At 48.1% G+C, this 22,060-nt stretch overlaps 4 protein-coding genes across 5 annotated transcripts; 3 read left to right on the top strand and 1 right to left on the bottom strand.

The window, feature by feature from the left end:
- The first annotated feature begins 184 nt into the window (after positions 1 to 184).
- On the top strand, positions 185 to 1,056 carry LOC117148218. The gene is made up of 3 exons (XM_033315507.1): positions 185 to 384; positions 438 to 859; positions 966 to 1,056. Exons 1-2 carry the CDS (start codon positions 229 to 231, stop codon positions 840 to 842), a joined length of 561 nt encoding a protein of 186 aa, XP_033171398.1. The 5' UTR covers positions 185 to 228; the 3' UTR covers positions 843 to 859; positions 966 to 1,056.
- On the bottom strand, positions 905 to 3,767 carry LOC117148216. The gene is made up of 2 exons (XM_033315505.1): positions 2,101 to 3,767; positions 905 to 2,024 (listed from the first exon to the last, which is right to left on the bottom strand). The coding sequence occupies exon 1, from the start codon at positions 3,593 to 3,595 to the stop codon at positions 2,135 to 2,137; it is 1,461 nt and encodes a 486-aa protein (XP_033171396.1). The 5' UTR covers positions 3,596 to 3,767; the 3' UTR covers positions 905 to 2,024; positions 2,101 to 2,134.
- Positions 3,768 to 3,841: 74 nt separating this feature from the next.
- LOC117148214 (zinc finger SWIM domain-containing protein 8) lies at positions 3,842 to 18,020 on the top strand. 2 transcript variants are annotated; one of them, XM_033315503.1, is made up of 8 exons: positions 3,842 to 5,645; positions 11,508 to 11,750; positions 11,818 to 11,981; positions 12,097 to 12,407; positions 12,475 to 17,229; positions 17,308 to 17,646; positions 17,716 to 17,865; positions 17,928 to 18,020. In XM_033315503.1, exons 1-8 carry the CDS (start codon positions 5,366 to 5,368, stop codon positions 17,992 to 17,994), a joined length of 6,309 nt encoding a protein of 2,102 aa, XP_033171394.1. In that variant the 5' UTR covers positions 3,842 to 5,365; the 3' UTR covers positions 17,995 to 18,020. The 2 variants fall into 2 exon arrangements, with proteins under 2 accessions (XP_033171394.1, XP_033171395.1); XM_033315504.1 differs by having other exon boundaries at positions 11,511 to 11,750.
- Positions 17,999 to 20,126, top strand: LOC117148217 (homeobox protein caupolican-like). Its single transcript, XM_033315506.1, has one exon. The coding sequence runs from the start codon at positions 18,019 to 18,021 to the stop codon at positions 18,754 to 18,756; it is 738 nt and encodes a 245-aa protein (XP_033171397.1). The 5' UTR covers positions 17,999 to 18,018; the 3' UTR covers positions 18,757 to 20,126.
- Positions 20,127 to 22,060: the final 1,934 nt, after the last annotated feature.

A 22,060-nucleotide genomic window follows, 5' to 3' on the forward strand; every position in this document is an offset into this window, starting at 1 on the left:
CATTGTAGAAGAACAGTGCTGGTTAGATGGGCTCTTTGATCTAACTCTAACTTAGACTTAAGAATCGGTGTTTGTTTAAGCTTTAAGCCTCAGCATCAGCTGTGGCCCAAAACAGCTGGATTGCGCATGCGTTGTGCCCACTCCATGCACGACCAAGTGGGTGGATTGGGGCCACGACCAGCAAAAATCGATGGCATCGCCAGTCGTTGGGTGATAGTGTTCGGAAACATGTCGTCGGAGCAGCCGGAGAACACCAGCTACGAGCAGGAATGCCAACGGGCGGAGCTGCTGGGTCTCCAGCCGCCGGATCCCGCGGAGTTCGAGCGCAAGCGGCAGGCAAGACTGGAGCACGAGTTGGCGGAGCAGGAGGCCGCCGAGGCGGTGGTATGTTTTGACCTCTAACCCCACACGAATCGCCACTAAAATTCGCTCTCCAGCTGCTGGAGCAACAAGACGAGAGCCTGGGCAATGTGGGTGGCAAGCTGGGCGAGCTCAATAGCATCCTTTCCAGCACGCAGCAGAAGCTGAATCGCTTCAAGCAAACGGCGTGTGGCAGTTTGACCAACATATTTGCCCGGACCAGCTCGGGCTCGGTGGATCTTTCGGCTGGCATTGGTAGATCGGGCTCAATCGCCTCCAGCCAGGAGGAGCGTCCTCCTGTCCAGGAACAGCCGCTGGCCAAGCCCCCGCCGACGGCTGCCGAGGTCAGCGCCGCCAAGGCGGCCAAACAGAAGCGCATGGACTCGCAGCTGGACAAGCTGGACGCGCTGATCAACCAGGCGGACAACGCTCAGATTGCCATGAGTGAGCAGACACAGCAGATGCGCCGCCTGGCCAAGTGAAGTGTCCCCTTGAGCAGGTGATTATCCATTACTGACCAGCGAAGCCCACAAAAAAACACGCGTTTGCTTCATGAAATGAATGTGTATATGATTCCAACTTTATTTATCCTCACTTATCCTCAGGTGATCCTCGTCGCCTGATCCTGGGCAGCCTTCTTCTCCTCTTCTTTGTTTGGATGAACACATGAGTTTCGCTTAAAACTAAACACAAGTTGAGATTACCCAAAGCGTCTTCAATCACATTTATCGAGTGTGCAGACAGTGCGAGTCATGTATGACTGTCAGCAGTACCGTCTTACAGTCCCGGCGCGCACTGCTCCGCCTTACATTCATCCCATTGACTTTAAATATATACATATAAGTAGGTGTGTTCCCATATACTTTACATCAGAGTTTTAAAATTAAAATGTTTCTCGGTTATTTGTTGACATGTGTAGTTAAGAACAGAATTACAAATGTTGGACAATAATGTTTGTGTGTAAATGTTTGTGTAGCTAAATTATAGTTCATACATATTCTGTTTTAATCTTGTTTCTGGAAACATATTGAAGCATATTACCATATATTTATAATATATGTTATTCGTAAGCAATAACTTTTTTTTTCGCTTAGTTCCTATTCATTTTTTTTGGTAAGTCACATTTCGGAAAACTTGTTAATTCAGTTCTTTGAAAATATATAAAAATTGAATATTTTCAATATTTCAATTTTACTTTATATCTACTATTACTCTACTCTTATTTTTTTCTCGTTAACTTATTTGAATTAATAGGGAACGTCAAAGTGTAAACAAAAGCAAAAAAAACTTCTTTCTTTTCTTCATAACATGTGCAGTGCGTTTCGCAGCTGTAAGGCCAAGACTTTAACATGTCGCATTGGACTTACAGTCACGGAACGCACTGCATTTGTGCTAGTACATACATATAGAAGTCGTTTATCCAGCTAATACTTGTTGCAAAACGTTTGTTAAACTATATATAATATACATATATATAAAACGAGTCAAGCAAAAAAATCAAATCAAATTTTTTCTTCACAAAACAAAAAATAGTCTTTGGCGTTATCAATTCCTCTTACTGCTAATTAATTTCAAGCCAATGTACAACGAAAAACAAAAGCAATGGATGTGAGGACTTACATCAAAGGCATAGTAAAGTATTTTGGATGGAACTGATTGCTAACCTAAAAAAAAAATCTTTGAAAAATTATTGGGCCAGTCGGCCGTTGTATACCGAAAACAAGAAAGTTTCCGACTTACAAGCTATGCTTGATTTCTGAATCGAATTGGGGCACTACTTGTCCTCCGGCGAGGCGGACGGGGTGGTGGTGGTGGCCATTTTGGCGGAAGACCGCGGCGGAGTGGGGCTGCGTTTGAGCAGGGTACGCATGCCGAGCGAGTTAGTCGACATGTCCTCCGAAGCGGTGTCCGTATCCGAGTACTCGTCATCGCTCTCGCTGGCATTTCCTGCATCCGTCTCGTAGGGATCCACCTCCTTCTGATGCATGTTGCTCACTTGATCCATAAACACATCCGAATCGACGACCCCGCCGTCAGGTTGATCCTCGTTCTCATAAAAGAAGTACGACAACTGCAGGTGCTCCTCCGTACAGTTCGTGCACAAGGCGTCCGGAATCAAGCGGCCATTCGTCTCGAGGCGCTTCTGAATCATTAGAAACATGTTCAGTGATACATCCATTTGGGGCAGCGTCTGCTGCGCCTGCCACTTCTCCATCAGCGGTGAATTGGCGCCAAAAACGCCGAAGTACAGCTTGCAGGCGCGAAAGCAGCGTAGACGGTTCGAATTCGGGCGAATGCGACGCAGCACACGCAGCTGTGACTCCACCACGTGCAAAAACATGTATTGTTGATTTCGGTTGGGCAGCGAGGTGACCAGCACCGCACGACTGGTGTTCAAACAGAGCTGAGGCAACGGTTGAGGCCACAGCGAGTGCAGCAGACGCTTGAATAGCTGCGTCAGCGTGGAGTTTTGGAAGAAGTGTCGCTCGGGGGCATTTGCCGCCGCTCCTGCGGGACGCCAACGCACCGCATCAGCCCAGATGCGAGCGGCGGTGCCATCGAACATGGTCAGCCCCAAATAACGCATGCAGCGCTGGCAGTACAAGTGATCGTCGCGATTGAACATGCACGAACTTTCTTTGTTAAAGTTGATGACCACATAGTTGAGGCCATAGAAGAGATCCGTTTCGGCGGGCGTCAAGCTAATTGGTTGGGTCTTGCCCGCCGGTCCATGATTGTGGCAAAAGAACTCACTGGGATCCACCACGAGGGTGGGAAACTCCCTCAGCCTGCGATAGCTCCGGCCCGCCACCAATTCCGCGCGGCAATCACGACAGTTGATAGTGATGGCCTCGTTCTCCTGGCAGGAGAGGAGTAGTGGCGCCAGCGGCACGTCCACAGCGTTCCCATCCACGCTGGCCAGATCAATGTGGTTGTAGTTGAAGCGGAAACTCATGTTGCTGCCACTGACCAAGAACGTGGAAAGGCAGGCAATGTCCATACCGTACTGCGCGTGTCGTATGACCATCATCTTGTCGGAGTCCTCGCTGTCGCTTTCGGAGCCGGAATCCAAGTCGACCGCCTGATTCTCACCTTTCTCGCTGATATAAACATTGTAGTCGCGGACGATGACGCTAGTCTCGTGGCCCTGCGAAAACTGTTGGTCGAATCGCAGGAAGACCACGCCGCTGCGTAGGTTGGGGCGCAGTTCGATGCACAGCCCGATGATGGGCATCTTGACCAGTTCCTGGGAAAACGCGAGAAGATTGTGAACAGGACGAACGAAATGGGCCTATCGTTCCTTATGCTTTTTCGATATTAAGAGCGTCACTTGGCAAAAGCTATCGATTGTCAAGAATGAATAGCAGTGTGACCGTCACTTGAAAGCTGGGAATTCGTACGCGGAAAACCGATACTCTTGACCTTATCGAATATTCAGTCGAAAATAATCGAAAACCGATATCGAGTGTGTGAGCACTATCGCTGACCACTAACACCAACAACGTTTAGGAGCAAAAGAGTCGACGATGCGATGGGTAAAAACAAAGCCCCGTGTAAAAGTGTCCGAAAACCGTGCGTAGCATCAAACAAATCGTAACTCGGCCAGCGAATCTAGGTTCCGTTGTTTTCGGGGACGCGTGTGCAGTGCCGTTTCAAGTGTCGGTAATCGCCAAAATCCACAAAAAATTTAAGGATTTTTTAAAAAATCGTTCGCTAAACGCATTTCGTTCGTTCACTCACACACACACGTCAACCTAACACACGCACAGACGCAGACAAACACAACGCGCAGCGCATATACACACACAATGAAAAGAAGGCAGTGAAAATCGACAAGCGCACGCATGCACACACACACACTAACGAGCACGCAGGCGAAAAAGTGTTGATATATATCCAATATATTGATGTTGTGTGCAACGTTGTTGTTGCTGCTGCTACTGCTGTGTGAGTGAGTGAGGGCGAGCGAGAAAGAGTGAGTGCGGTGCGCGCAGGATAAAGCGAAGATGATACACAAAGCGAAGGAGTGAAAAAATAATTAACGGCAAAGAGGACTGCAAAGCGCAGAGCGGATAAAAGAGGAGCGCTAACAACAATAACAACGACTGCGGGTCCCCTGCAAAAACAACAACAGCAAGAACCACATCAACAACAATAACAACAGCAGCAAGAACATCAACAGCAAGAACTACAACTACAAATTGGCCCTCTCATTTCGGCAGTCGCATAGCATAGCCCCATCTCACTCTCTCGTTCGTTGGGGGATACGAAAAAGTTCACATGCAACAACAACGACAACAAACAATAGCAGTCGCAGTCGACGCGGGCAGAGGCAGAGGCAGCGACAGAGACCGCGGCGCACTGAACGTATTTTGTACATATAAACAAAAATAGTTTTTAAACTCCCCAAAATCTAAATCTAAACCTAAAGTTAAGTCTTAAAGTGAAACCTAAAGCCCTAAGCATAAATCTACAGTTAATAAGTTAATTAAAAGCAAGCAAGTCCGGCGGTGTGCTTGAGTTAGAAAGGGGAGAAGCGAAGGAGAGGAACACAGCGAGAGAGAGAAAAGAGGAAGAGTAGAACGCTCAAGAGAAATTCGCCTTTTACACGATTTTAAATTGAGCGTTTGGCAGAGATCCATTATACATATACATCCATCCAAAAAGAGAGGAGAGTAACAGTGAGAGAGACGGAGGAAGAGGAAGCGGAGGAAAACAAACAAACGGGGGAGCAGCTGAAGAAGAAGAACAAGAATCAGCTTCAGCAGTAGAAGAAGGAGCAACTGTAAACACACACAATCTCAGCCTCACGCTGGCGAATCGCAACGGCGGCAACAACAACAGAGGAGGAGGAGGCGGCGGTAACAACAACAACAATGGAGGAGGCGGAGGAGCGGCTGCAGTCGGCGCTGGCGCCGAAGGAACAGCAGGAGGTGGCGCAGGAGCCGGAGCGGCGGGCAGAGACGCTGCAGGAGCAGCGGCCAACGAATGGAATCCGGAGGAAATGGACCGCTTCAGCTTCGACGACTCCATCCGCTTCGAGGAAGACTCCCTCTGTAGCTGGAGCTCCGAACCGGAATCGCTGTGCAACAACTGGCGCGGCTGGAAGAAGCCCGCTGCAGGCAGCGGCGCAGGCAATGGCGGCTTGAGCGGCATGGGCGGTATGGCTGTGGCCGCCGGCTCGGGAGCACCGCCGTTCGGAGGAGCAGGTGCCTCCGGTTCCTGCACACCGGGCGGCAATGGAACGGCCATGGCCAACACATCCACCTGCGGCAGACATTATGGTGAGTAGCATCTCCTTGTTGCTAGGGCAGGATTTAGGGCAGTGTACTCGGAGCATTCAGCATTTCACCAGTGAAACTACAGTTGTAAAAATCACAGATACAAATCTAAACTGTCGTATCTATTCTTGAAGAGAACTTCTTAAAATCCGAAAAACGTTCTCCAACACTGACAGTTTTTAAAGTTCTAAAAGTGTGCGTCCTTAAGACATCAAATGCTATCCTCTTTTATTAGGAAATTAAGACAGACTCGTATAACAAGCTTTCATATGTCGCATACAAAAGATATTGAGTCCCTCATCCCGCTTATATCCAAATAGTTAATACCTATAACTTTCCCTTTATAATGACTGCTTAAATACAGCTTCTTTGAGCTATCTGTATAGCGTTAAATAATCAATTACTTGCTACACAATTTAGTTTTTAAGCTAAGTAGAGTAATTTGCTTTAGATGTATGTTTTACTAGCTTGGTCTCATTTTGCTATGTGCAATGCACATTTGGCCACACTGTGCTGCCTGTAATTATACGCATGACCTTTTCGCTTTTGGTAAATTCTTTAAAATTGGCTTAGGCACAACAACGAGCAGACTGTAATTGTTGTTGCCCTCTGTCTGCAATTGTCTTCTTCGTTTCCCCGCATTTCCTCGAAGTCCTCTGCTTATCGCTGAAGTCAAAATCACGACTTTGGCTGCCAACGTTTTTTATTTTCATTCGTTTATACGAGTTTCCTTTTTACCTTTTGGTTGCGTCCCTTTGTCTTTCCCTGTGGCTCATTACGCTTGTGCATGTGGCTGGGTCATTGTTTTTTTTTTTTTTTTTTGTTTCGTGCCTGCCAAGAGACGTTCCTTGCACGTTTTCTGTATCCTGTGCGCAGCCGCAGCACTATCATCATGTAATATCTGGATATCTGGCTGCGACTGCGCAGTTCGTCCTCGTCGCTGTTTCTTCTTCGTATCCTCCATTCGTCTTCGTCATTTGCCCATCCACTGCATTCGTTTGCTTATTTCCCTTTGTTCGCCTGAGCAGTGCTGCTGTGGGGGAAACAGGACTATATTTGGAAGGGTCAAAGGACTAAACAGAGCGGCAAAGCCAAGGAGAAACTCCAACCATCCAGTTGTCTTTTCTGTGGATTCTTTGATAGCCAGGGTTGCCAGCTTGTTGATTGTATTGCTATTTGTTGATGCTAAGCAATAGTATTGCAAAACTAGCTGAACTTGGCTCAATCGTAATCATTTTTATCTTTCTGTAATGTTATACATATCTTTTACTTGCTATAAACTGAGGAGTTGGCCAAATATCTATTTGTTCATATGCTGTTGGTTTGTAAACCTAAAGGACCAATAGTTGGTAGCTTAATCTATTTGGTTTTGGCGGGAAAATAGCCAAAGAGCTAGCTCTGTGACTGGGTGTGTGTGCAGTGGCGAAGCCAGCTGCATTTTCATGCTCGAAAGACATAATAACCGCATCAAAAAACTATATTGCCTCAAAACGATGTCGCTGCTGCCAGCTGAACACGCTGACGTCGACTTCGACGTCGATGCTGAGGCGACGAGAGCCTCGCTTTGTTGTGTCAAAGAACCTTTTCAAGGATACCACCACAACCTGCCCAAGGGGATGTAATAAAAATAAAGACGACGACGACGACACGAAGGAGAGTCCATTATTCCCTTCGCACCTTGCAGCTCCTCCGCCCCGTTTGCTGTGGCTCCCCAGATATGGTAGTTCTTCAGATAGTTGCAACGGAAGAAGCCCATTGATTTGATTGATCCAGAATTGTCAACGGCTTCTGATGCGATTGAATGCTTATATACATCATATAAATTCTGTGCGTTCGAGCATTTAACATGCCATAATTGAAATGTTTTGAGCCAAGTTTTGGTGCGCTGGTTAGGGGGTTCTATTAATTTTTAACTAGCATCCAAATTACTTACTAATTTGATGACATGACTTACCATTAAACAGGACATTGGAAAACGAACATCAGTTAACCCAAGTTGCATTTGTCTGAATGTAAGGTTTGGTGACCTCAATCGATAATTATACTGATAAATTCCTTGTCCGTTGTGTGTAAAAGGCAAATGGAAATGGCCTTTATACCGAATTGCACAAAACCCAAGTGTATTTGATTGAAAATTGAGTATGGTGACCCCGATCGATATATATTTAATTAACGTACTGATTGCTTCCTGCCTGATTTAATTAAACGGCAAACGACAAGCGTGTTGTCAAATTGCAATTGATTTTAAACAACATTTCATTAGGAACATTAGTTAAATATATAGACTATGGTGACCCTGCTTTCTTTTAGGGAAAATAGAACATCATTTTAAAATAGAAACAAACTTTAAGCAATTAGTCTAAGTATAGTTTTGAGGTGACCCCAATTCTATGTCATTCATACCATAACTCTCCTATTGAGAGCTGTCATCCGGGGGATGACAGGAACAACGCAGATGAGCGTTCGCCAAGTGCGCCCCGCATAAACGTAAAGCGCCGAACGTCGATACGATGCAATGACCCCGAATAAACCGAAACCGTGCAATGGTCACGCTGCAGTGCTGACAATGCAACTCCGTGTCCGTGAGAGGTGTGCGTGCTGTGAGTGTGTGCGTGCCTTGAGTGGCCGGCGTTGCCACATGTCATCATCTAATTAGTGGGTCGAGGCTCGCTCGGTGTCAATTTCGAACTGAAACTGAAACAGAAACAGATACCGATACAGATACAGATACAGCGACCAGCTGTATTTTTCACATTTCGCCGTGCATATCGGTTTCATGCACTTCCGCAGCCAAAACAATTGCACCAAAATATGCAGCACATACATGCAGAAATGCTTGCTGGCACTTTGACCTGACCCCCTTTTTTTTTTTTTTTTTTGTTATTTGGCTTTCGTGCGAGCTTTTTGTGCCGAACAACCCGAATTTGTCGCTGGAAACAAAAAAAAATATGTAGGAGCATGGCACAAGTATAACTATCAGCATATTTTCAAATGAGTTATCAGCGCATAAGTTATGATTTCAAATAAATAAATCGCATTGCTTTATGCCAGTGTAACTCAATTTTAACACTAAGCGTCTTCAAAAGACTTGTAAATTATCATGACCATGTGTTAAATGGTCTTGAGTGGAGAAACTAGACTCACTGCGATAACTTATTTAGTGTGGGTAACACTTTTCGAGATAAATCCTTTTGGTTAGCGATGTATACATAGGGATTTCAAGGAAGAACTCCACTCGGAGTGGCAAATAGTCGTAGGCAGTGTGGAGTTGCTCAACTTTGAGGGGCTCGTTCGGCATAGCACAAATAACTGGAGCATGAGTCTTTGTGTTGCATAGTCTCCCTTTTATTGTTGCACGTTTCGTTAGTGCGACGCATGGAAATGGAAAACAAATTAAAGTGCAAATAAAAACTCCGAGGGCGAACGCAAGAGCGAGCCCAGTTGAGGCAAGGAGCAAACCAGTTTGAAGGGGCAGCAACAGCCTTGAATCTGCCGTAAAGAAGTTCAATGGGAAAAATGGCATATATATGCATGTATGTATGTACGTGCATATATACGTGAATCAGTTATTAAGCCTTCCTCAATCAAATCAATCTGACTCATGCGGCCATTCGGATTCCACGAAGTCCCTCTCTTAACTGAATTCCTCATCTGACAAATGCATTAAGCTGTTGCTCTTGGATTCCTTGCCTTGCCTTTTCCTCCTCTCGTCAGTCAAATGGAATTAAAATAATTAAAACCGAATGAAACTCAGAGTGACGGTAAGAGTACTGCGTACTGTCGGATCTTAAAAAAAAAAAGTTAAAAAAGAAAGGTAAAATAATTTCAATGCTTTAATTATAGATAAACTTTGTTATACCTAAAAATTCGACATGGGTCCATAAGCATTAATGTTTCTCAACTTGCAAAATATATTAAAAAAAAAATGACAACAGTCGCTGCTATTTTCTCGACCTCTGCTGTAGCTGTGTGTATGCATAAGACAGGCATGAGCAATAAGTTAGCGCTTGCGGAAAATGACTTTGAATAAAATGGTGCCAAAGTGTCTGAAAATTAAGCGACGACGGGGCATGGAACTACGATGGGGTAGAAGAGGGGGGGGGGGGCACGAAGAGCGGGCCAACGAGCCGACGAACGAGTAGAAGAAAACAAACAAACAAACAAAACAACGACCTCTTTCGCTCAGTGCTGCCAATTTGGCTCGTTTTTTATGGAACCCATATACGATATGTTTGAAGAAATTACACATTCAATTAGAATTTTTTTGTTATACTAGTTTGAATTAATCTTAATATTAATTAATATAACTTTGATTATATGGATTAGGGATATATATTTTGTAACAAACCAGTTTTTGAATACATATCCGAATTAATAAATAAGAAGTGTTTGCAAACGAGTAAATAGAAATGAGATTCTTCGATAGCTTACTACTACGAGTAATGATTCAAACAATTGAAAGTGAAATCGGTGAGATCTGTTTATCCCCCTGAACGAATATTTTATTTGCGTGGGCGAACTTGAACCCTGCGTTCTTTTTTTCTTGGCGGCTGCATCATCATCAGCAAAACACCACACCATATATAGATACATAAGTATGTATACGAAATACAATAACAAAGCTCTCTACTCTTTGTTGTGCTTTGGGGTCATTGTTTTTTTTTTGTTTATGTTTGTCTGTTTGTTTGTCTTTTGTGTTCTGCGTTCTGCGTTTTAAAGGCATTGGAAACGAGACCTTTAAAATGCAGGTCCCCTCTTCCATTGCCATTGGTTTATTTGCATGCCAATTCAGTGGATTTCTGTTTATCTACAACTCAATTGCGCCTCGAAGATAATGACATTGGTTTACGCAGGGGAAAATTGCGTGGCCATGATTTCCATGTTTTCCCACGACAACCACATCGCAGGAAACCTATGCTTTATTTACACAGTTGCCTCGCAAGAGGGATTACGTTTCAGACCGAATCCCAAATGTTTATAAAGGCGGTATCTATTCGGAAGTGCGACTACACCAATTTATGGATAGTGGCATGGGGGACTTTAATGGAATTCAAGATAAGAAACTTAATTAGCTAAACATCCCTTTTGGCATTTATTGGGGCTTGAATCCAAGATGACTTGGAAATTATTAAGGAGAAGGCATGGAAAAGATTTGAGTTCAAAATGTAAATATAAGATAGAACCACCTGAAATCGTGTAATTTGCGGATGGTGAAATGTGGATATATGAATCCGAAGAATCCTTATCACCTCGCACTAATCGAATTATCCTAAAATATTTATTCGTGCTCCGATGCGGTATAAACTTAATATGATTACGCTTATTTCGCCAGACAATCTAATTTACATTTTGTTGACCTGTTGGGGGCTGTGTGCTCGTTTCTACCCCGAAAAAACCTCGTGGTTGACCTCCCTTTCGCTGGTCATTGGCCGTTGGCTCCAGAAAAAGTTCTTTAATTAATAAAATGCCCGACATGGGTATGTGGTGTCTGTGTGACATGCATGTGGCTTTTCCGCGCTTTGTTTGTGTTTAATTATGGTAGAAGAAATATGGCATTAGTCATTTGGCAGCTTCTTCGAGAAATTAACATCGTCATGGTTTTCCCTTATTAAACTGGTTGCTTTAACCTGGGCTTAAATCCATGCAACACTTTGGGCGGTTATTTAATCGAATATTTGACAAGGTTTGAGTTTAAATGCTGCACAGCTGAAGAATATAATGGAATTCATTGTTTTCAATGATACCAATGTTCTAGAACTTAGAAGGCATATTATCAATCAAAATGTACTGTACAGAATAGTTTGATGGTACCAGTGCCTTATCCAGTATCCAGATGCCTTCTATATTCCGTTCGCCTTCTTCCAGAAGTATCCACATTGGCCGAACTGGCAGCCCGCTGTGTGGCCTCCTACATACCGTTCGAGCTGGTGGAGCACGTCTATCCGCCGGTGCCGGAGCAGCTGCAGCTGCGCATTGCGTTCTGGAGCTTTCCGAACAACGAGGAGGACATCCGGCTCTACTCCTGCCTGGCCAATAGCTCGGCGGACGAGTTCAATCGCGGTGATTCGTTGTTTCGGTTGCGAGCTGTCAAGGATCCGCTGCAAATAGGTAAGTTTGTCCAGCGCCAGGGGATAAATGCTAGACGCAACTAACTAACTAACCCATTCACTTGCAGGCTTTCACCTCTCGGCCAGCGTGGTCAATCAGACGCCGCGTGCCTATTTCAATGTGGCCGTCACCTTTGACCGCCGACGCATCTCCTCTTGCAACTGCACCTGCACCTCGTCCGCCTACTGGTGCTCCCACGTAGTCGCCGTTTGTCTGCATCGCATCCATTGCGTAAGTATGGTGCAGGGTGCAGAAGTATTAAATGGCTTTTGGTTACCCTCCCTTGTGGTATCATATCACTTGGAATCATGTTCATTTATACAACTTAAATTGTAACGTCCTGCAGCCCCAGGAGGTCTGTCTGCGTGCTCCGGTATCGGAATCATTGACTCGCCTGCAACGCGACCAGTTGCAAAAGTTTGCCCAGTATCTGATCAGCGAGCTGCCTCAGCAGATCTTGCCGACGGCTCAGCGGCTCCTGGATGAGTTGCTCAGTGCGCAACCCACGGCGATCAACACTGTGTGCGGTGCACCTGATCCGACGGCCGGCGCCTCGATCAACGACCAGACCAGCTGGTATCTGGACGAGAAGACGTTGCATAACAACATTAAACGAATCCTCATCAAGTTCTGTTTGCCCGCCCCGATTGTGTTTAGGTGAGTAATCTTATCGAGCCTTCTATCCTGACTCCTTTGTAATTTATGGCCTTCATTATCGTTACAGCGACGTGAACTATCTGACGAACTCGGCTCCCCCAGCGGCGGCCGAGTGGAGCTCGCTACTCCGACCGCTGCGGGGACGTGAGCCGGAGGGCATGTGGAATCTGCTTTCGATCGTACGCGAGATGTACAGGCGCTGTGATCGGAACGCAGTGCGTCTCCTGGAGATCATCACGGAGGAGTGCTTGTACTGCGATCAGATACTCATCTGGTGGTTCCAGACGAAGCTGGCACTGATGATGGGGTCCCACGGCCACTCCGGCGGTAAGCACTCTAACACTCACTCCAACTCCACGGCTCTGCAGCATGCTTGCAGTTCGCTGTGCGACGAAATCGTTGCACTGTGGCGATTGGCAGCGCTCAATCCCGGCCTGGCGCCGGACGAGCGAGATATGCTGCACGCCCAGTTCACGGCCTGGCATCTAAAGATTCTTGACCGGGTGGTCAAGAGCCGAATGATGCCGTCGTCGTACACCAACAAGCACCAGCAGAACTCGAGATCCGAGACGGAGCTGTTCATCGGCTTCAAGCCGGCCATCGAGGCGTGCTACTTGGACTGGGAGGGCTACCCCATACCGGGAGTGACGCACACCCACGACACGAATCCCATCTACTACTCGCCGTTCACTTGCTTCAAGCACACGGACCTCAAGGGCGAGTCCAACAATCCCGGCCAGCTGAATGCCACCCAAGCGCTGATGTCGAACAACAAGCACTACAATTACTTTAGTTCATCCAGCGATCATGGTATGCACGCAGGAGCCTTCAAGCAGAGGTTGGACCGGCCTTTTCGAGAGTCGCGATTCTATACGAATCCGGCCGATCTGGACGGAGGAGCAGCGTTGGCGGGCGGAGGATCCGGCAGGTTTTCCACTGGACTGGGTTCCGTTGCCGTTGGAGGAGCTGGTGCAGGAGGCTTGGGTCAGATGAGCGGAGGAGTTAATAACTCTGTTGGAGGGTCAGCGGCCGCCGAAGTGAATCCCGTGCAGCAGCAGCTTCCCAGTGGCTCGGCGGGAGTCGGTGCCTCTGTGACAAATGTCAAGGTTGTGGTAGCAACGGATGGCAATCGTTCGAGTGCCAGCAGCGAGGGATTCTGCGAGAACGACGATTTCGGCGGCGACACCAGCAGCAGTCATAACTACTGTCCACCTGGACAGGCGGTTGTGCCTGGCCAGAAATCTGCCCTCACGGAGTCGGATTCGCAGAGCAGCTTCGATGCAGTGTCGCAGCAGAGCAAGGATGAGCCACCAGTCGGGGGAGTGGGTGTGGCAGTGGGTGTTGAACAAGCCCTTTCCACATCTGACACTTCGTCGGCCTCCTCCTCATCGTCATCTGCTTCTACAGCTTCGGGGAGCTCTAATAGTTCCACTTCCTCTATGCTGATGGCTGGACAGGAGGCGACTGTCGGGGTTGGTGGCGCTGTGCAGCAAACACCTCGTCGCCTCAGCAAGGATGAATCCTTTAGCAGCAGTAGCGACGAGTTCAACCAGGGAGGCGTGGGTGGATCAGCAGGTCGAGCGGCTATGGCCTCCAGTGGTAGCGGATCGGGTGCTGGCGACGCAGTAGCGGTAGGAGCGGGATCAACAGCTGGCGGAGATCTGACGCCGGTGCCGAGCACGTCGGCAGCTGCCCGTGCTGCCTTGGCCGCTAGCTCCACGGGGCCGGTGATTTCCGCTTCACCTCATCTTGCAGCCAGCGCCGCAGGAGGCTTAGGAGTGCTGGGTGTGGGTGCATTGGGTGCAGACCAGCCTTGCACGTCATCCGCGCATGCAGCCCGAGCTCTGGCAGCTGCAGTGGCTGCTTCCAGCGACAAGCCGCATGTTTTCTCCAATGTGAGGCCCACAGAGGACGCCTGGGATATACTGCTGGCCAGAGCCGAGGGTTTGCATGCCCACGGTCACGGAGCCGAGGCTTGCATCCTGGCCGTCCGGCTGGCCGAACAGATGCTGGCGAATCCGCCTAACCTACTTCTGGAGCTGCCACCCGCACCCAAGAGAAAGGGCAAGAAGCAAAACGTGAATCCCATCTCGCATCAGTTGACAGTTGTGGCCTCTGCAACGCTGTCCAAGTGTGCTTTTCTCTGCACAGTGCTGTCGGAGAACTCTGAACACTACCACATTGGGTTTCGGATATGCCTCTTCGCCTTGGAGATGCCGCGACCGCCAGCAAGCACCAAGCCCCTGGAAGTCAAGCTGGCCAACCAGGAGGCGGACATACTGGCTCTACTGAAGCGCCTGCCGCTGGGATCCGCGGAGCTGCAAGTAATCCGAGAGCGAGCTGAGCAATTGCGCAGCGGAACCTTTAAGACGCGAGGAGAGGCTCTGTTGCCGATTAACCTGGCCACGTTTATTTTCGATGCCCTAGTTACCCTTAGCCCCTTAGGTGGATCCACAATTGTCCCTGGCGTGGCATCCTCTAGTGGTGTATCAAGTGCGGCCGGCAAGTCTATGGTCAATACAGGCACACGCTTGCTGCTCTACAAGCACAACAGCGATGAGAGTCTGGGATTCGATGCTGCAGTCGCTGCTCTAGGACTAAAAGCCAATGTGTCGGAGGCAGAGCATCCGTTGTTGTGCGAAGGAACCCGCCGGCAGCGCGGGGATCTTGCTCTGACATTGCTTTCCCACTACAAGGATGAGCCCCGCAAGATAGCCAAGATCATGGAGAAGCTTCTGGACAGGGACATACATACGCTTCTAAATGCGCCACTCCTGCCCGCTTATTACTCGAGTAATCCGCCTGTGAGGTCGCGAAGTAATCAGCCCACGCGCAGGGAGGATCACGATTATGGCGGTGGCTCTGGATGCGCCTCTTCCAACTGCAATCCGGTAGCCAATTTGTGTGAACTTCTGCCGGCGGACTACGGCAGTGTGGGAGGAAACAGTCGACCACACAGCTCCACGAGTGCCGAACTGGAACTAAGCATGTGTGCCCTGAGCATGGCCAGCAGTGGCAGCCAGTCGGGAGGCGTTCAAGGTATGGTGCCCACAACGAATGCAGCGGGAAACACGGGAACCCCCAGTTCCAGCAGCACGACGGTCAGCGGGAGCCAGAATCCCAATGGTAATCCCAGTGGCAGCGGTGGAGGAGGAAATGGCGGAGGTGGCAACGGAGGTGGAGGCGGCGGCGGCGGTGGTGGAGGCTCCACCAGTAGCCGAAGCAAGGAAAGCCGCTACAAGGGAAAGAGAGCATATCCCTCGATACCCAACCAGCCATCGGAAGCCAGTGCCCACTTCATGTTCGAGCTGGCGAAGAATGTGCTGACCAAGGCCGGCGGCAATAGTTCCACATCGCTCTTCACCCAGGCGAGCACCAGCCAAAATCACCATGGACCGCACCGTGCCCTTCACATGTGCGCCTTCCAACTAGGGCTGTATGCCCTTGGTCTGCACAACTGTGTGAGCCCCAATTGGCTATCGAGGACGTACTCGTCGCACGTCTCCTGGATCCTGGGGCAAGCTATGGAAATTGGTGCGCCGGCGATAAGCTTTCTGATTGACACTTGGGAGGCGCATCTCACGCCTCCCGAAGCGGCAGGCATGGCCGATCGTGCGTCGCGCGGATGGGACAGCAACATGGTCTATCCAGCGGCGGAGCTGGCCCTGTCTGTTCTGCCCCACGCAGCTGCCCTCAACCCCAACGAGATCCAGCGTGCGATTCTGCAGTGCAAGGAGCAAAGCGATCTGATGCTGGAGCGGGCCTGTCTAACCGTGGAGACAGCTGCCAAGGGCGGCGGCGTCTATCCGGAGGTGCTGTTCCAGGTAGCCCGCTACTGGTACGAGCTGTACATGCGGAACACGCCGAATAACAGCGAGTTTGAGCCGCACGACGACACCATGGACCATTCGGCCGTGAGTCTGAGCGCCCTCATCGAGTCCCAGCAGCAGCACGAGCTCCAGCAGCAACAACAGGCAGTGCAGCAGCAACAGGCGGTTCAGCAACAGCAGCAGGTGGTGCAGCAACAGCAGCAGGTGGTGCAGCAGCAACAACAGCTTGGCATGCCCAATCCCGTGGTGCAAGGCGGCGTGGGCCCCGGACCCGGACTTCCCGTAGCAGTGCCGCCACCCGTAGTTGGTTCTGTCCAGAATCCACAGGCCCAATTCCAACCCGTTGGCGTCGCCTCACTGGCTCCCCTCGGAATGGCGCAGTATCCACCGTACAGCTTCTGCCAGGGCTTGTATGCGCACCACCACAACCTGAGCTATCCGCCTGGGCAGATGCAGATGTTCATTTCGGCAGGGCCGCCGCCGCCACCTCAAGCATACGGCGGCTACCAGCAGCCGCCGCCACAGCAGCCGCCGAATCCGCAGCAACAGCAGCAGGTTGTGCAACAGCAGGTGCAGCAGCAGCAGGTGGTGCAGCAGCAACAGCAGCAGGTTCAAATGGGCGGTCAGGCGCCACCAGGTCACCCTGGGCAGCAAGGACATCCGGGTCAACCGCCCTCTGGCTTCCAGCCGCAACCACTGCCAGGAGCATTCCAGGCGCTGCCGCCGCAGGCCTATCAGGCAATGCAAGCGGGACCTCCGGGCCCGCCAATGGGTCCGCCTCAGGGCTACTATGGTCCACCACCACCACCGCCTCCGAACGGTCCGCCTGGCGTGGGCGTCGGCGTTGGAGTGGGCGTGATGCCAATGCGCCAGCATCAGCACCAACATCCCGTTTACCCATTCATGCAGCAGGCGCCGCCGCAGCCACCGCAGCAGCAACAACCGCCGCCCTCGCAGCCACCCGTGCGACAACGACAACCACATCAGTTTACGTGAGTGATCCCAACCATGAGTCTTATTTGTGGTCAGCTTATAGGCGTCATATACTAATTACTTCTTCTTTTATGTAGACCCACCCAGCTGCGATATCTGCTGGCTGCCTACAATGTGGGCATGCTGGCCATGGAAACACTGGCGCGACGCGTCCACGACGATCGGCCGCAGGCGAAGTATGCCCGCAATCCGCCGTACGGCGAGGATGTGAAATGGTTGCTACGGATCAGCAAGAAACTGGGCACCCAGTATCTGCACCAGTTCTGCATCTGTGCGGTCAACTCGATCGTGAGTCCGTTCGTGCTGCACGACGTGGCTATTGAGTCCGCCCACTATCTGGGCAGGAACAACCACCAGATGGTGATGCAGCACCTGCGCTCTGCGCTCACACCTCTCGTCCAGAAGTGCCAGCAGATGTAAGTACTCAGCGTGCTGTTTTACGAATAATGATCTTAAGCTAATGTGGACCTTTTCCATTTTCGCAGGTACATCCAATGCATCCACCAGAAGCTGTATCATCTGACCCAGGGCGACTATGAGGAGTTTGCTAGCATTGTGGTGGCGGCACGCGCCGCTTTCCAGATCACGCCGGAGGGGAACGCGCAATTCAAGGACTGGCTGCAGTCTATCAAGCGGTAAGAGATACTGCAATTTGCACTTTGTAGTATGTTTACTAAGTGGTCGATTCCTGTTGCAGATCGAAATCATGCAAAAAGGAGCTGTGGTCCCAGATCAATGCGGCCCTGCAGAGCAACTCCAAATGACAAAGACTTGACTCCTGCAATCTGATGACGGCAGTGGCAACAGCAACATTGGCGACGACGACGGCGGCAGCAGGGACATCGGCCACAGCTGAGTGCAAGACAACAACGGTGGCTGCGAGCAGCAGCGGCAACAACAGCGCTGGTAATCACAACAACATCGGCAATATCAGCAGCAGCAGCAGCGGCGCCATCACCAACAACAACAGCAGCAACGGCGGCAACATCAACATCGCCATCGGCGACTCAGTGAACGGACACAACCATCATCATCACCACCATCACCATAGGCATCATCATTTGCTGGACACGCCGGCCAGCAGTGCTGCGGGATTAGCAACAGCAGCAGGAGGAGGAGGGACAGCAGCATCAATCCCAGTGGCAGTCACACCGGTTGGCAATACACCAGCAACAGCATCGTCATCAGTATCAGCTGCAGTTGCAGTTGCAGCTGCAGCTTCAGCAGCACCAAGCAGCGTGGCCAGCTACGAGCGATCGGAGCGAAGACCCCCATTGCTGGGAGCACCACCGGCGCTGTCCACGGTTAGCAACAACAACGGCCGATCGGGCGCAGCGATCGCTTATCACTCGCTGATGCCGAACTATTATCCCAGCACGCGGCAGCTGCACATGCATGGCCATGCCCGGGGTCACGCGCACCCACCACAGCACGGTCAACCCCATCCCCACCAGCAACCCCAGCCACACTCGCATCCCCACGCGTACCAACTGCAGTCGCTAAGCCACTACCATCAGCAACTTTAACAACGTGTCGCTAGCACTGCCCACGGGCACGGGCTACCAGCGGCTGATGCGCCTGCTGCTCCTGCTGCAGCGTCGTCGCTTTGGCGGCCGCAAGAACAAGACGGCGGCGGCGGACCGAGTGGGAGAGGAGGTGGAGGCGCAACTGCAGCAGCCAGCGGTGGCTGTGCCTGTCGGCGATGAGGCTGGGAACCGGGGAACCATCGCCACTTGGCTCTGGCTGTGGCTGTGGCTGCTAGTGTTGCTGGTTCTGCTGTTGGTCCTGGGCCTGCCGCTGCTGCTGATGATGCTCCTCTGATCCGCGTCCACATCCGGAGCCATTCCCCTCCCGAGAACCACCGCACTTAGTTCATGTTAAACATAGTTCTTATTTGTATCTTCAGTTTTCGTTAGCCATTTTTTTTTTTCGTATTTAATCAAGCTACACTTAGATACACGATGGAGCCACTTTTCAGGCGTGGTGTGTGTGCGTGTGAGCATTTTAGACTGAGATATCTGCCAACAACAACAAATACCGATGCCCACACACAGGCACACACCCACGCTCAAGAACAACAACAACACCCACAAGCATGGAAGTTGGGAAAGCTCTGTTTGATTTTTCAAAAATGTGTTCAGTTAAACTAACGTATTTATAGACGATCTATCAAATAGTTATCTACACCGACAGCTATATGAAAAAGAAGTCGGACTTATACATATATGCTTACGATCCCTAGACCTAACTTTAAATAATTTTCACTAACATCAGCTTCGCAAAACGTAAGAATACCCATCTTCTTCTATATATATATTTTGTAATCTTAAGTAAGAGAAAGAACGGTTTATATACCCTATACATATTAATACCTGTGGTTAAGCAATTTTTTAGGATTTTCAAATTTATTTGACCAACAACATCCAATACCCAACACGAAACCCCATCGATGCACTAGAAATTCTTCGCTGAGCAGTTTATTTTGAATGTTCAACTAGCAAACGATCTCAACTAAAGTATTCTCACATTTCCAGTTGTGTAGAATTACTACGTTTGAAAAATGTGGGAAAGCGCCCACAAACAGCTGAATCTGATGGATGTGTATCTAGGTCTATACAGCTAAACTATAGATAGCAAATATTCGAAAAAAACTGCCAGGATTTCTTTTGCTTCGACCCACATATATGTGTCCGTCTTTTCCGACCTTATAACGACCGAGCAAAGACAGATCGAAACGATTTCTAGAAAACGCAAACCATTATGCTCACACACTTGCACACACACACACACACACTTTTTATGATATACAACTATTAAAAGAAAATGGTTTTTGTTGGTTAATCAACCGAGTTTAGCTGAATCATCAGAAGAGGAGTTTCTATTTTTACATTTAAAATAAACAACAACAAAAAAAAGAACAAAAAACTACAAAAACAACCGAAAAAAAAAATATTTTTTGCTTTACAAAATTGTTTATATTTTAAAACCTTTTTTAATTATTTTTTAATGGTTTTTATATCGACGCATATAAAACATTCTTATTATTAAACCATTAATACACAAAAGATACAAAAAGCAAACGAAAAAAAAGATCAAACAATTTTTTTTTATTATATACAAACAGTGCTGTTTTGAATAAATATGGTTTTTTGGATTTATTTCAAAACGCAGTGAAAAGCGAAAAAAAAAACGAAACAAAAAACAAAAACACACAAAATAATCTATGTTGGTTTTATTTTTCTTGGTTTTCCTTCCAGATCACATAATTTGTTTACTAAAGCTTTGGTTTCCCCTTCTTATTATTATAGTTTAGTTGATTCTTTCTTTTGCGGTTTTGCCACCCAATCCCATCCTCATCATTCCAATCCAACGCAACCGATCTTCAGCCCAAGCAAAAAAACAAAAAAGAAAAACTAAAGCAAACTGCCACTTTCTTGAGGATTCGATTCAGTAATGTTACATGAATATTATAAATATAACTAGTTATACACGATCGCGAGCACCTGAAGATTCCTCGAGTGCAGGCGGCCTGAGCTCCACGGGATTCCGGATCGGATCCCTGGATTGGTATCGAAGCAGCCGGATCGCTTCAGTTCCCGCTTAAAGGTTGTAAATACGGACGACGTCTTATATAAGTATTGTAACTCCCTTGTGTTTTTGTATAATTACGAGTAGAGCAGCCAGAAACCGATTATAAAGCGAATATATAAATGAAATTACATCGAATCCAGACCGATTTCGATTTGGATTTGGATTCGGACTCAGATTCGAGTTCTGAAAGCAATCGCGTAATTTGTAAACTTTTAGTAGGCAGTGTTTTATACAAGGAGCGTAGCAAAAAAAAAATACCGAGAGCAACTTAATCTATTTATATAAAGTAAAACGAACGCAATCTGTAAATTAAAATTAACATGTTTTTAAATTACCATATAGTTGACTATTTCCGTGACAAAAACAAAAAATTGAAAACAAGAAGAAACAAAACCCAATTAGAAGAGAAGGCAGACAATTTCTCGCTTTGTTCGCCATTAATATTTGTAAAATAACAATAATCCCCAATTAGCAAACCAAACGATCGAAGAACGAATTGTGGAAAATATATAACTATAGCAACGCAACTAGCAGACAAAGGAAGACCATTAACCCATTGACTCGAACCACTCAATAACAATAACTGAATAGTAAAACGAACAAACCGACAACATTCGATCTAAAATAAAAATAATAAATGCGAACATAATGTTAACGTAGCCGATTAGCCTTTAGATCACATATAGCGCATATTTTACACAAGCGTAGTGAACCAATTTCCAAACTAAACTTAGAAACTCCACGAACCCAAACTACACAGATCCCCAAATCACCAACTCGCCTACACCAAAGTTTAAACTCCAAGGAGTTTTTTTTTTCAGTCAGCTGCAGGGAAAATTTTTCACTTCCTAAAGAATTCCCGCTTAATATTAGATTTCAAAATTCGAAATCGTGCACGTTCATACCTCCTTATTTTTAACGGTAGAAATCGAAAATCTGGTTTTTGAAGATCTGTCCCATATCATTCGACTGCCACTGACATTAGGTTCATCTTAGAACAATATTAGCAAGTAACGCCGACTCCATTCGAGATTCAGTTTCCACCAACTTGGTCGTAGGACTCCACGATTTCCCCCCACAAGACATGCACCCACAATTATCCTTGCACCGTGGCGTGTATATAGCCATGCACTGGATCGTCCGGACCTGGACGGGATGTGGATGCAGTGCGGCTATATCAGCTATGTAGCTTGCGAATCTGCTTCCCGTTTGGATCTGCACCACATACATAACATATAT

Source organism: Drosophila mauritiana, chromosome X (genome assembly GCF_004382145.1).
Source record: "Drosophila mauritiana strain mau12 chromosome X, ASM438214v1, whole genome shotgun sequence".
Classification (NCBI taxonomy): domain Eukaryota; kingdom Metazoa; phylum Arthropoda; class Insecta; order Diptera; family Drosophilidae; genus Drosophila; species Drosophila mauritiana.

Excerpts from the sequence above, each read along its gene's own strand:
- LOC117148214 (XM_033315503.1), top strand. The coding sequence starts at position 5,366 with ATGGACCGCTTCAGCTTCGACGACTCCATCCGCTTCGAGGAAGACTCC. Across the intron at positions 12,408-12,474 it reads CCCGCCCCGATTGTGTTTAG|CGACGTGAACTATCTGACGA; the intron begins GTGAGTAATCTT and ends TTATCGTTACAG. Across the intron at positions 17,647-17,715 it reads GTCCAGAAGTGCCAGCAGAT|GTACATCCAATGCATCCACC; the intron begins GTAAGTACTCAG and ends CCATTTTCGCAG.
- LOC117148216 (XM_033315505.1), bottom strand. The coding sequence starts at position 3,595 with ATGCCCATCATCGGGCTGTGCATCGAACTGCGCCCCAACCTACGCAGC.
- LOC117148218 (XM_033315507.1), top strand. The coding sequence starts at position 229 with ATGTCGTCGGAGCAGCCGGAGAACACCAGCTACGAGCAGGAATGCCAA. Across the intron at positions 385-437 it reads AGGAGGCCGCCGAGGCGGTG|CTGCTGGAGCAACAAGACGA; the intron begins GTATGTTTTGAC and ends TTCGCTCTCCAG.
- LOC117148217 (XM_033315506.1), top strand. The coding sequence starts at position 18,019 with ATGACGGCAGTGGCAACAGCAACATTGGCGACGACGACGGCGGCAGCA.